Source organism: Buceros rhinoceros, unplaced genomic scaffold, assembly GCF_000710305.1.
Source record: "Buceros rhinoceros silvestris isolate BGI_N320 unplaced genomic scaffold, ASM71030v1 scaffold4202, whole genome shotgun sequence".
NCBI classification, from domain to species: domain Eukaryota; kingdom Metazoa; phylum Chordata; class Aves; order Bucerotiformes; family Bucerotidae; genus Buceros; species Buceros rhinoceros.
The window spans coordinates 37,078-51,213 of record NW_010400516.1 but is presented as its reverse complement, the minus strand read 5'-3'; the positions used below and the strand labels follow the sequence as shown (position 1 = coordinate 51,213).

Genomic DNA, 14,136 nt, shown 5'->3' with positions numbered 1-14,136 from the left:
AGTGACTACCGAAGTTGACTCAAACTCTATAGCCAGGAAGCCTGAGAATAACAGTCCATTTAAGCTGGTGGGTATAACCTTTCCTGTTTCTCGCACAGTTCTCTTGGTTGACAGTAATTACTTTGAACTGAGTGAATAAAAATTAAGTAAAATCATTAACTTTGGGTCCAGCATATTTCTGATCAATTGTCTTTCATATTTTTAACTACAGAATCCCCTTCACCTGCAAATGAGTTTAGAAAACTCACTGAGTTCTGATGCTGATGTCACTTTCTCAATCCTTGCAATGAACAACTGGTATAATTTCAGCCTAATGCTATGCCAGGAGGAGTGGAACATCACAGATTTTCTCTTCCTCACACAACAGAGCTCTAAGTTCCACCTGGGATCCATTATAAACATCACAGCAAACCTCACTTCAACCAGTGACCTTCTGAACTACTTACAGTTTTATCTGGAGAGCATCAAAGAGACAACATCTACCATGGTCATGTTTGGATGTGACATGGAAAAAACACGGCGGATTTTTGAAATAACCACCCAGTTTGGTGTGATGCCTCCAGAACTTCACTGGATTATTGGGGATTCACAGAATGTGGAAGAACTGAGGACAGAAGGTCTGCCGCTCGGTCTTATCGCTCATGGCAAGACAACACAGTCAGTCTTTGAGCATTACGTGCAGGATGCAATGGAGCTGGTAGCAAGAGCTGTAGCAGCAGCCACCATGATTCAGCCTGAACTAGCTCTTATTCCAAGTACAATGAATTGCATGGACACAGATGAAAGGAATATCACTTCAGGGCAGTATTTGTCAAAGTAAGATTTTACTTTTTTATTATTATTATTTTAATATAATATTTGTGGTATACAAGAAATATAATTTTGCTCCCCCTCCACACCATTCTCAGTGGCTTAGCTGTTATGCTGTTAACCTTCTGTAATATAGACAATTGTTTTAGTATTTCCTCCTGCTTCATTACTTCTGGGGAAATAATGAAGCTTAAACTTAGACACAGAGGAAGATTAAGGCAGTTTTAGGAGAAGATACTCTTCTACAGAAGTAAACATCACATAGTAAACATAGGCTAGGTTACAGACTGTGTTCTGAAAGTGTCTTATATTTACATTCATGCACGTAAGGAGGAAAGTCAGGACGATTGTCAGATTCTCTGAGGTTTTGAGATACCTGAGACAGTACAAAACACAGTAAGAATATTTGTGTTTACCAAAGTAATCAGAGTGTAAAAGCAGTTGTGTAGGCCTTCCTAGTATGCTTCCATGGAAAAGAAACAAAAATGATGCACCTTGACCAACTCAGAGGCCACTGCTGCTGGTGAGAGCCCTCACAACTGCAAAGTGTTGCTTGGTGTGGGAGGGTCCCCTTTCAGCTTCTGCTAGAACTATTCCTGTAGACCACTGTGTGTCACTATACTGGTTATTCCCAAAACCACTTGGGGATTCGTGTCTAGGGTTTCAACATATGAGAAGAAAAATTGCATGGTTCTCTTTGCAAATGAACAGGAAGGTCTTTGCTAAGTATGTGAATTAATCAGCTGGTTTATATCCAGTGAGTGTTTCACATTTTCCCCCCATTCCTCCCCCCATGAATACCCTCTGGTTTTCAGCTTTTGTTTTGTTTTGTTCAGCTTTCAGATTTTGTTGGATGGAGTTAGGATAAAAGTTCTTGAAGTTTTTCTGTATGTTTGCAATGTTTTTTTGAAATGATACCAGACGTGTCTTCACATTAATGGGGTAACAGCACTGCTCGAAACACAATCATCTGAGACACTAACAGTTCCTGAGTCAGCACTCATCCACAGTCTAAGGATCAAACCCCTCCTGTTTCCAAAGAGTGAAACAAGGCTTGGGAATATGTACTGGACTGACTTGCAATATCCCCACTGACTTGCGATTTTAATTTTGTCTCATTATTCTGGGTATTTTAACTAGATCATACTTAAGTCCTTGAAAAGTAGAACTAGCAAGAGGCCTTTTAAAGTAACAAATATTTGAGGAGACTAGTTTTATGAATAGACTTTTTCAGGGTCAAGGAAAGGAGAAAGTAAAAGGAAAGCAAAATTTAAAGCTCTTAGGAGTATTTCCGCAAAATATTTCTTCATCATTGCTTCATTTCTTCATCATTGCTTTCTGCAGAAAACTATTAGCTCTTTCATGAGCAGTGACTGTTGTAACTTCTGTTTTATTCTGTTATATGTCTTCCAAAATGAAAATTTTGCCCCTTCATCTCAGTAAAAGTATTGTAGAAGAGAAGAAAGGATCATATGCATAGCCTTTTTTTCCCTAAGCATCTGGGAAAATAGCGCTTGTGGACCCTATTAAAGACAAAATAACAGGTTAGAGAAACCCTTGCCCAGACTCACTTCAGCTGTTTTTATAAATGAGACAGATACCTGATGGCCAGTGCTGATGTATTTGTGTTTTTGTATTTGTGCTTTTGTGTTTGTATTTGTTAGGGCAGAACTGTTAACTCTGAGTGGTTCCAGTAATTTCTCAGGCATAAAGGACTGACACATGACTTAACAGTGACCAACCTTGTTCATTGCATGTGTGCTTTAAGGCAGGTGGTATGCCTCCAAATATGAAACTTTTATCTGGTGCTTAATTGAGTGTTTACTCAATTAAGTAAAAAAATGTGGGCATTTTTCTGTCTGAATGAACCCATCTGGCTTGACACACGGCCTTGGAGCTGTGGTGGGCGGGGATGAAGGTGGCACAGTGGCACAGGCCTTTGCCTCCTTCAACTGCAGCATGTAGTTAAGCAGCAGTCCCACAAACTGGCTCAGCTGACACCTGCGCTTTCATTGCCAACACTGCACTCGTACACTGGCTGTGCAGACATTTAAATGCCACCCAGGAGCAGAATAATCATCATGAACAAGGCCAAGATCTGCTCTATGGCAAAGCATGCTTTTATCTCTATGCATATGGACAGAGATGTGCACATAGTTGTACAGACCCCTGAAGATTATACTGCTGTAAGTCTCCATCCTTCATTCCTCTTATGATGTGAATGATTTCTTGATCTATTCCTTTCTGCTCATGGGAGCATCCTTGCTGACAGAACAAGGCATTAAATTTCAAAGCCTAATCTTGTCTTATATCTTCAATTAGTCTTACTTCTTTAACTCTGCTTCTTGGATTATTTCAGTAGCCTGCTATTTGCTTGCCTATCCTAGTTCTTGCCTCCAGTAAACTTTCCAAGAAAGATGTGGAAGGACCAAGCCATGAAGCTTGAAAGAAAATAAACCATTTAATTAAATCATTCTTGAAGATACTACAAAAATATTGCTGCAGGAGTGTGGTATAACTGCTAATGCTCTAGTTTGCAGTTCTTACAACAAAGCGTGTGAAAAATACAGCTGAAAAGAGCACACTTTGAACTCAATGGTCAAACTGAAGTGATGCTAATAAGCTTTGATACAGCTGTCACAATCTATTGGTGTGATCATCAGCTCATACATATTGACATAGCATCAAAGAAAACCATCCAGCTGTCAGACTTGAGCATCTGGCCCTTCACGTTCTGGGATTTGTAATCATCTTTCCACACAAATAGCACTGCTTGTGTGAAAAGACACTGCTCAGATATTGCTGGTCAGATATTGCAAGACACAGCACTTGTAATTCCCAAGGATTTGCACTAGGGGTTGCTGGCTTAAATTAGTCAGATCCTCTTGTCTATTTCAGGAGGTTACTAAGGTATTTTTTAGGTGAAGTCCCTGGCATGAGTTTCACTAGGTTAGCAGCCATAGCCTGTAGAACAAACTGTTGTTAAAATGTATCTCCCACATGGTTCCCCTCATTTATTTTTATTAATACCCTGTCACTACCAAAAATAAAAAACATGCGAATCAGCTACACAAGTAAGCCACTAACTCGATAAGGTAAGGAAGTCATACACTCAAATGCTACTAAATCTCTCAGGTAACTGCTTCTAACACAATTCGACCACAGGAGGGTAGAGAGGGCTTGACTCACCCTCGTGGGCACACTTACTTCTACAGTGAAAGTCAGAGAACACAGTGCATAAATTCCACTGTTCTCTTTCTACCTGCAGAAAATAGATACAATTCATTATTCCACAGCTTCATCTACTCCCAAGCACCTGGTCTGCAGCATTGAGATATCCACATCATGCTGTAGTAGCAACGTGGAGTCAAATTCATCAGAGCTTTGCTAGCTTATTCCATCTGAGGACAGTTCAAGAACCATTTGAGGATTCTGTCTCCCTGAATTTTGGTGTTTTGTGAGCTGTTAATACTATTTTCCACACTTTAACAAATCTTTCAAAATTTTACATACAGACTTGTCTACACATACAGTGGTTTTACTGTTATTGTCGTAGTGATGGCTTCAGCATATAAGGCCAGCAAGGCTTGTAAGGAAGAAGTTGCACAATGTTTTACAAAGACCGAGGAGGAGAGATAAAAAACATAGAGGTTTATGGGCTCGTAAGCCTTTCTTTAGTGCTTAAGATTGCCTTCCTCTATAAACTTTGTCTTGATAGAGTTTACATATACAAACATGCAAGTACACTATCAAACATGAAGCAAAAGGTGGGAGGAAAAGGCTAGTCAAACAGTGGCAGACACCACTGATTAATGAAATGTGTCATTTAGCTAAGACTAGACTTAAATGGTAAAGGATTTCAGAAATGAGAACCACATGTATGCATCCAGCCCAATTTAAACACCTGTGTGCTATTTTAGGCATAATTTTCAGACCCAAGTTAACCCATGGGCAGATCAATTGCTTGTGACAGCATTGGTTGTATCATCTTTCTCCAAACTCCACCTACTCAAAGTAGACTGCATAAGAATTTTGAAGCCATCTCAGAGAAGGCTGTCTCACACACACAACCACGCTCAAAACTGTATTATTTAGTTTTGTAAATTTACCCTTTGCTGAGGACAAAAGCTGATATGATCTTGAGACATACACAGTCCAGAGTTCTGACTGCTGACCCTCTGTCAAAAACCGTCAAAAGTCATCAAAACAAAGGGTAGAGACCAGGCAGAAGAATACGTGCACACATACTTGTTGTGGATTTATCCTTTTCAAATCACTGAACCTCTGTCAAAAACCGTCAAAAGTCATCAAAACAAAGGGTAGAGACCAGGCAGAAGAATACGTGCACACATACTTGTTGTGGATTTATCCTTTTCAAATCAATTTAAGGTTATTTTTTATCCACTCTAACCATTGATAAACAATTAACACTTCTTAAAGTTTATGTCTTGTTTATTGAGGCTGGAATGACAGCTATAGCCTTTACGCTTCTTTCAATACTTGGTTTCATCCAATTCCCAGAACTAATGCGAGGTGTTACATTCTACAGCTAAATAGTCTGTCTTCTGAATGCCTCTTACTGAAAAATAAGTGCGTGACTTACCTTACACCATATTAGCAGCAATTTAATTCCATTGTTTGTAATGGAATCACCATACTAAGACTTACAAAGTCTTAGTAGGGTCCTGCTGCAGACCCTGCAAAATGCAGAGCAGCTTTCCTATTAACAGAGTGCAGTTCAGCTGTTCATGGTGTTTACTCTGAAAAGGATTTTCTCCTTACAGCCCTAATTTCCTGCTCAAGTCTCTTTTCTTTTATCCATGCCATTTAGCCTCTTTGATAATGACTTAACAGAAGCTGCTTTCAACATACAGGGAAGACAACTTCTAGGAAACATCGCCAGCCAATACAAAATGAATATTTTATTGTGAATATCTGGAATAGTGAAAGCCCAGAAATCTTAATGCAAAATATGCATTACAAAACTGGCACACTTCATGAGATACAATGTCAGAATTGCACTTCCAAGAGCATTACTTTTGCAGATACTCTATGAAATTTCTTCTTTTTTCTTTGTTTTCTTTTTTCTTTTTTCTTTTGAGATTATAGGATTTTTCTTGGAAGGACATTTCATACATAATTTCCATTCTTCCATTTTTATACATATTTTTGTCTAGGAAACTGACTAGAGACCTGGTGAGTTCATCTTAGAACTAACCTATATTTCATTAATTTATGAGACAAATGTAGCTGAAAAAATTTATGTTCTCTCCCTGATTTTTTTCCTGTACCTAAAAAGAATTATCATTCCTGAAGAGTTATCATTTATATTAGATATGTAGGAGTACTTTAATCATAAATTAAGTGGCTTGTTCATCGTGCCATAGGAAAACTATTAAGGATCCAGATGTTCAACAACGTCCCAAATCTATTCTCTTAAACACAAATTTGTGGTGTATGCATATGCTTCATGGTGACTTCAGTTGTCTGCTTCTGATTACTCTGCTTTCTCTCTTCAACAGGTTTTTAGCCAACACAACTTTTGATGGTCTCAGTGGCCACATTAAGGTGAAAGGCTCCTCCATTGTCAGCTCAGAAAACAACTTCTTCATCTGGAATCTGCAGCACGACCCTGTTGGGAACCCAATGTGGACTCGTCTGGGGAGCTGGCAAGAAGGAAAGATAATTATGGACTATGGGATATGGCCAGAACAGGCCCAGAGACATAAAAATCACATGCAACACCCCACTCGGCTGCACCTCAGAGTAGTAACTCTCATTGAGCATCCATTCGTCTTTACAAGAGATGTAGATGATGAAGGTCTTTGTCCAGCAGGACAGCTCTGCCTGGACCCTTTGACCAATGATTCAGCCATGCTGGATAATTTGTTTGAAACCCTTCAAGGAGGGAATGACACCGTTCCCATTGAGCTGAAGAAGTGCTGTTACGGCTACTGTATCGACCTGTTGGAGAAGCTAGCTGAGGATATGAACTTTGATTTTGACTTGTACATTGTTGGTGATGGAAAATACGGAGCGTGGAAGAATGGCCACTGGACAGGGCTGGTGGGAGACCTTCTTTCTGGCACAGCTCACATGGCAGTGACATCATTTAGCATTAACACGGCGCGCAGCCAAGTGATTGATTTCACCAGCCCTTTCTTTTCAACCAGCTTGGGCATCTTGGTGAGAACCAAAGACACAGCAGCTCCTATTGGAGCCTTCATGTGGCCACTTCACTGGACTATGTGGCTGGGGATATTTGTTGCTCTGCACATCACAGCTATATTCCTCACCTTATATGAGTGGAAAAGTCCTTTTGGGATGACTCCCAAGGGGAGGAATAGGAACAAAGTCTTCTCTTTCTCCTCTGCCCTCAATGTCTGCTATGCGATCTTGTTTGGAAGAACTGCTGCCATCAAACCCCCCAAATGCTGGACTGGAAGGTTTTTAATGAATCTCTGGGCTATTTTCTGTCTGTTTTGTTTGTCCACATACACAGCCAACCTAGCTGCTGTCATGGTAGGAGAGAAGATCTACGAAGAGCTTTCTGGAATACACGACCCAAAGGTAACGCATGTCTGCTGTTAACTCAGCCTTTTCTTCTTTCCAGTCGAAATTCACTGCTGTGTAATTTATGGTTTCTAATAAAATTGGAAAGCAGTATGTGTGGAAAACAGCAGTTGCACTTTAATTAGTTACCACCTGACCGCACTTCAGTAGGAAAGTTCAGTGAGAGAGGATCTTTAAACATCCATAGAAGTGTAGGGGGTGGGATTTCGAAGTGAGGGTGATGAATAAGGTGAAGGATTTCAGTGTTGCCCACTGCAGAGAAGAAAAGTGGCTTCTACATGCAAATTAAGGGTTTGATTTCAGTTCTGAGTCCCTTTGGCTGTAGTTGTTTTGAGCAACTGGATGATTTGCATCATCCTGAGATGTACTCAAACAAAACAGACACACAGCATGAAGACAAAACCTCTAACGACCTAAGTAGGATTTTGAAAGTGTATCACGGGCTGTAACAGTGCTTGCAAAGGCATTACTGGCAAAACTCCACACAAATTCTAAGTCAAGGAATTCTAAGAACTGAAAAGTTTTGAAAAATCCTACCTTCTGCATCAGAACTGTTGAATTCACTTTACCAGTAGGTTTGCAATGATGTTTCTGCTGTGGAACTGTCAGGGGAGGGCATGAATTGTATTGCAGACAACCCATCTGCAAATAGCTCAGACATCCTAGTGTTTTTTGGTGAGACAAGGGACAATGTAGAACTGGCTCTGCCTCCACTCACTCTCTCCCCCATTCCCAAGGTGGGATGCAGGCATCTTCAGTCAGAATTGAAGTCCAGCTATTTTATAAGGCTATTCTGATTTTATTTGCCACTAAGTTGTGATCATGAAAACATGCATGCAGAATGATTTGTAGAGAGAATGCATGGCTGCAGGTGGTACAAGAGAAGGCATCCTCTTCACCTGACCATCACTCTAGGGGACAGGGTGGCAACAGCAGATTTCCCTTGTTTGTTTGGCACTTTCTTCAGTGAAGTGTGATTGTATTGTCCACAGCTCATGACCCAGCTGCTGGTACGTAGCTTTTAAACCATCCACTATTAATTTGTCTCAGGTGACTGAATTGAACCAATATTGTGCCACTGGAAAAAAAGTAGTTTTAAGAACTCAAGAAGTGAACATTTAATTTGCTTTCATAAATTGTGTAAATAAAGGTTTCATTGTTTCTCTAGATATCAAAGGCCAAGCTCCATCTGTTATGATAGTAAAACCTTGCATTCAAACTAATGACCATACAGTTTTGACTTTGTGAGTATGACTTAGGACTCACTTCCTCCCATGTTATCTAGATTGTTTCTACCAAAATATTTTTTAAAAAGAACAATACTTTTTATGGTTGGCCTGAGGCACTCTAAAATTGATTTATGGCTTAAAGCAAATTGCTATTAATAATCTGCCCTTCACCTGCCAGAAAAGATACTATAAATTCTACATCAATAACTTCATTAATGTCAGCCACAAAAGTCAAGAAATCATGTATTTGTTTTATTCAAAGCATTCTGAATAAGCAAGTGAGAGATTTTGGCTGAATTTCCCCAGCTGCTAGCATATCTCTGATACAGTCATTGTTGTATGAGCCATAATATCGGTTTGAAAATGAAGTTAGTCATTTACTCTTTGCATGGGCATCACCTAATCCATCAAATCCAATCACATCAGATTACATCTCATTTTTCTGCATCTTCATTGTGACTACACATGGAATTCCTGAGACAATCACTGGGAAATTTCTGCAATTGCAAGAAAATCAAATTATTCTAAAACTGTGCTGTAAAGCTTAGCTGTTGAGTTATAAAATTGAGTGCACAGTATTAAAGCATCTTAGGTGCTGCAAATACAGGTCAAAGTCCTGAACAGAAACACTGATGACTCACGGTTAGTAACCTCAGTGATCCCATTAAACTAGCTTCCAATCTGGGAATAAGACAAGGTGGATTTTATGGAAGAGCATTGCCTGCCATTACATGAATCACACAATAGTTCCATATATTTCATTCATGCATTTGCCTCCAAAATCGTAGTCTGTAAGAGCAGTTTTAATAGAAAATGTGTTGATTTAACTTTTCTCTCTGAAAGCCTGAGCTGTGCCCAGTCAAAGTTCTCTCTAAGAGTTAAAGCTTAGGTTTAGGAAGTGTTTGGAGCACAACACTTGCGGAGATACATGCACCACTTTTTGGATAGTTACTTAAAACATTTTTAATGTGATTTAAACATTTTACTTCCTTTTTTTGCCCAGATCTGCTTACCTCTTTCGTTTCAGTGGTTGAGACTCATTTCAAAAAGAAAAAATCTTTTTAATTCTAATATACTTCTAATCATTCTCCTGCTGCTCTCAGGATACACATGTCCTTGTACTATGCTTTTGAAATATATTTTAAAAAGAAAGCCCAAAATAGCAGAGCAACCTTCTTGAGGTGATGTAAGACATATAATTTTTTCAGGCTGTCAGCCACAAACAGCAAATCCCATCTGAGACTGCAAACAGTCAGGAAGGAAGGCAAGATGGAGAAAATTAAAAGGTTTTTTCCAAGATTAGAAACCTAAATCTAAATTCGGTATTGCCAGGAATATCTATGTTTTCTATTCTGGTTATAAAAAGGAAAGATTAGATATTGCCTGAATAAACAGCATCTGCCTTTCTACAAAAATCCAGCAGTGGTGTTTGATTGACCAAGCAGTACACTGTTTTAGCAGTTGCTCATTGCAGCTCAGCAAAGGAAACATGGTCCTTTCGTGTTGCTCAAGTCTCGAAGGTACATTTTTATCAGAAATCAAAGTAAAACGAGTAGCACTACAACCACTCATCACAAGGTAGAGTGTAGTACACGATTAGAGGTATCTCAGTTGGACCTTCAAATGCACTAACAATGTGGAAGTATCAAGGGAGTACAAAGCATCACACTGATGAAAGGAGGAGGGGCCAGTGAGGCAAGACAAAACAGAGCAGAAGGCAAGCAGCAGGAGGCAGGAGAATTAAGCTCCTGGAATGAATTGAATCTGGGGAACTTACTATGTATTTTTTTTTGTAAGAATCTTAACAAGGGTGGGTCACTAAAGCCAAACATTTGAGTATCCATCAAAGCTGACTACTCTCTTTACTAGGTCACATTTCAGGTGACTATGGTAGGAGCTACAGTGTAGCCAGTAAGACACAGAAATATTGAAGCAATACCCTGCCACCTTTAAATCTTACTCTCCTAAAAGAATGGGCAGTTTGGGCCACAGCTGCCCCCTCTCCCCATTTTCTAATCTTAGAATTTTACACCATCTTTTGCCAGTGGGAACTGGCAAGCAGAGCTTTTGGGGAAGAAACTCACCTGAACATGTTCAGTCTGCTGTTTGAGCACAAGAGGATAGCTGCAAGATGAATGTGCCAGTTACTGGGGTGAAAGCTGCAGCAGCGTCCCGATTCCCTCTTAGGAATCTCTCTGCAGTACATGGCAAAGAATTTTAAAAGCTTATTTGCAGATAGAGGAGGTAGAGACAGAACGAAAACTTTGGGTTTTGATCATTTTATACTGCTTTTATCCCTTCTCTCATCTGAATCGCAGAGGCTTATTTCAGTTGTGATCCTAATGTCACATTTTTGGATGCCCACAAAAAGATGTTCTTTGTCAGAATGCTTGTCAGACAAGGTAGGCTAGGTAGACCAGGTATGAGCTGACTTCTTTACAAGGTCAGTTACTCAGCCTACAGGCATGTAGGGCTGGTCCGATCATTTGTTCTACCTACCTGAAACGGCCTGGAGACAGCGGTCTTTATTTCTGACATCTCCCAAACCTTCTTATCACCTTGTTTATTGTATAGCTCCTTAGCCCCTTGGTGATGACATTATACTTGGTTGCAGTTGAAAAAGCCACCACCCAAAGTTTTTATGCTTCACTGGCACAGTGGCAAGACTCGGTTGCAATAGGTAATTCCTTAAAACAGAGCTGGTGCTAGAGGAGCACCTATGTACACATATGAAGATAGGTAATTCTCGGACAGCTGGCCACTGTCATCTATTTCCTGATCGACAGGTGGTAATTGCATTAGAGATCTACTGCAGCAAGTACTCAGTCTCAGAGTACTCAGCCTCACAGCCTCAGGTTGAGCAGAGAAGGGCACATTGATAAGTAAGGTCCTCTGGGTACAAAAAAGAGAATTTGCTACCATTCTGCTTCAGGAGCATGTATCTTTATGGCCGTTGTCTCTTTCAGCTAATGTTGTGACAAATCCTGATATTTTATGTTTCAGTTTCCGGTATGGTTTCCATAAAGCAGTACTATCTGCGTGTAAGTAATTTAGGTCACAGTGCCACAGAGGGAAAAAAAGAAAATTATCTGTAAGTACATGGCATTGTCACTGCATTCTTTTGTCAAGTGAGCCTGCAACTAAGGCCTGGATCCAGCAAAACTTTTCATTATTAAATCCAAAATTAGAGGATATAGAATAAAGATAAATATTAAATCTCCCCAGGGAGTAGGGGTTTTTTAGTGGTAAGGGAACTTGAAGCAGAGACGTTGCTTTCAGGCTTCTAATGCAAGAGCACATGTTGGAAATGCACCATAAAGTCAGGAGCGTTTTGAGTGGTTCAGATTATCTGAGGCAAAATAATTGTGGAAGCCTAGAGAACAGAAGAAATATTCCAAACATGCTGATAAAAAGTATAAAATGACAGAAGCTGAAGAGCTGGACATATTTTCCATGAGGTGGTCCACTGCCTGGCCTTCTGTTCTGCTAAAAGTGTCTTTCTTTCAACAATATAATGAGCTTTCCAGGTGCTCTCTGACCATTGTCTCTGCTGTGACAGCTGTCAGCTTTTCTTTGCCATCCGTAGGATACACTTGAGTTATCTCAGCCTATTAATTTATTATGGTTATATTCTGACTTCTCTGGATCACTTTACCTTCAAAACACCCTTTGACAATGAGAAAGTTCCTTTCCATATTTTATTTTGATGTAAAATATCAAACCTATTGAGATTCATTTAACAAAATGGGCTACACCTGTGAATCCCACCATCAGCAATTTCATTGTGCTGTCTCACCTAACTTTACATGTCTCCAGTGGAGACATTATATATGATTTACTCAGTCAACTATGGACTAGATTATTTCCAGAGGTTCCTTCCAATACCTACCATTGTGCGATTCCCTAATACGCTTTTACAGTTAGTTGAGAGAGGTGGGCTGCTGTCAAAGACTTCAGGGGGAGATCATCCAAATCATCCCCTGTAAGCATCTAATTCTCTCCATCATGCACAGTGCTCTACCAGCATGACGAGCACTGCATTCTTACAAAATCCACAGATACACCAAGAAATATACTGGAGACACCAACAATCACTCTGACAAGCCCCATCCAGCAAATCCTTTCAACAGTCTTGGTGTGCTTCAGGATTAGTCCTCAGAAATCTCTGCTGATCTTCCAGTCCATTGTCTGAACACTTGCTCTTTCAATATATTCCTCTTCGTATTACAAAATTAAGCACTTTGAGTAATCCAGACGAGGTATTTCTGAAATTTTGTTACTCAGGAATTCAATATGTACAATCACCCAGATTTTTGCTTCTAGATTTAAAATATGAAATGTGAGGGTGCAAGCTCTTGTTTCGGCTATATGGAAATCTCAGTTAATTTAGAGGCCTCATGGCCATTATTATATCAGCTAAAAACTCCATGTTACATGTATCAAAACAGTCCAGAAATACCAACTGATGCAGATGAAATTCAGCAATACCAAACGATAGCACCATCCACGTTACAGGCTTTTTTCATCGTTAGAGACATGATTCAAATACCCCTGCATTTAACTCTATTTTCCCTCATATTCAGCAAGCTTTAGAATGAAGCCATAACTGTTGTGTGTTTATTGATAAATTTTCTTCCTGGAAAAAGGGAGTCTTGTAAGAATTGCATTGAAGAAAATGCTTTTAAAGGCTGTCATGGTCTTTCACTACAGCCTAAGATGAACCATTAGAAGAAGTGCCACTTGCACCGCTATGTAGTAAGTATATAATGAAATAGCATGTATTTAAATATGCATTAAATTGTAGAGCAAAAACCCAAGCAACAAACTTACTGGAGTTAACAGAAATCTTATTGCTCCCATGAGGTTTAGTATATGTACAGGACTGCAGGGTTCTTTTATTTTCGCAAATAAAAGAAGTTGGCTGCAAAATCTTTAGAGCAAATGTTGCTGCACAGGAAGTCAGTGGACACAGGCAGGTCATGACTGTCAGTATCACAGCCTGCTAATTAATACAGGGTGCTGTTATGAGTATTAATGAGTCAGTGAAGGCTTTGAACTTGAGAGAACTTTAAGTGTCACAGAGGCCAAAGTGAAAATGTCTCAAACAAAGGAGAAATTAAGTATCAAACTCCTGTCAGAATAAAAAACAGGCACTGCAGAGCAATCTCATGCAGGAATGAAAGACACCTGCAATTTATGGAGGTGAAATCTTGGCTTTAGCTTCCCCGTGCAGTTTATGGTGGTGAACACTTGACTCATTCAGCTTCCCCATCAGCTCATTAAAGCTTTCTTGGAAAGTTACGGCTTTGGAGGCTCAGAATCTGTCTGGCTGGGATTTTTATCATTCTGATATCCAGATATCAGACAATGCACTTCAGTGTTCTCCAAATCAAGCTTCCTTTCCTATTGAGACCTCCTTATTTTATGCCTTCTTGCCAACAATTATTTTTTTGGTAATGCCTTGTACTGTCACCTACTGTCTTGGGCACTCTTTACGTCACCAGGCTAATTGTTTGATCGAAAG

At 39.7% G+C, this 14,136-nt stretch overlaps 1 protein-coding gene across 1 annotated transcript in view; it reads left to right on the top strand.

Annotated features, from left to right (window-relative positions):
• Positions 1–211: 211 nt before the first annotated feature.
• GRIN3A (glutamate receptor, ionotropic, N-methyl-D-aspartate 3A) overlaps positions 212–14,136 on the top strand; it is a gene marked incomplete at its 5' end in the record, with an annotated part of 42,840 nt that continues 28,915 nt past the window's right edge. Inside the window, 2 exons of the mRNA XM_010131880.1 lie at positions 212–816; positions 6,333–7,380. Coding sequence (XP_010130182.1) covers positions 212–816; positions 6,333–7,380 — 1,653 coding nt within the window. The remainder of the gene's footprint in view (positions 817–6,332; positions 7,381–14,136) is intronic.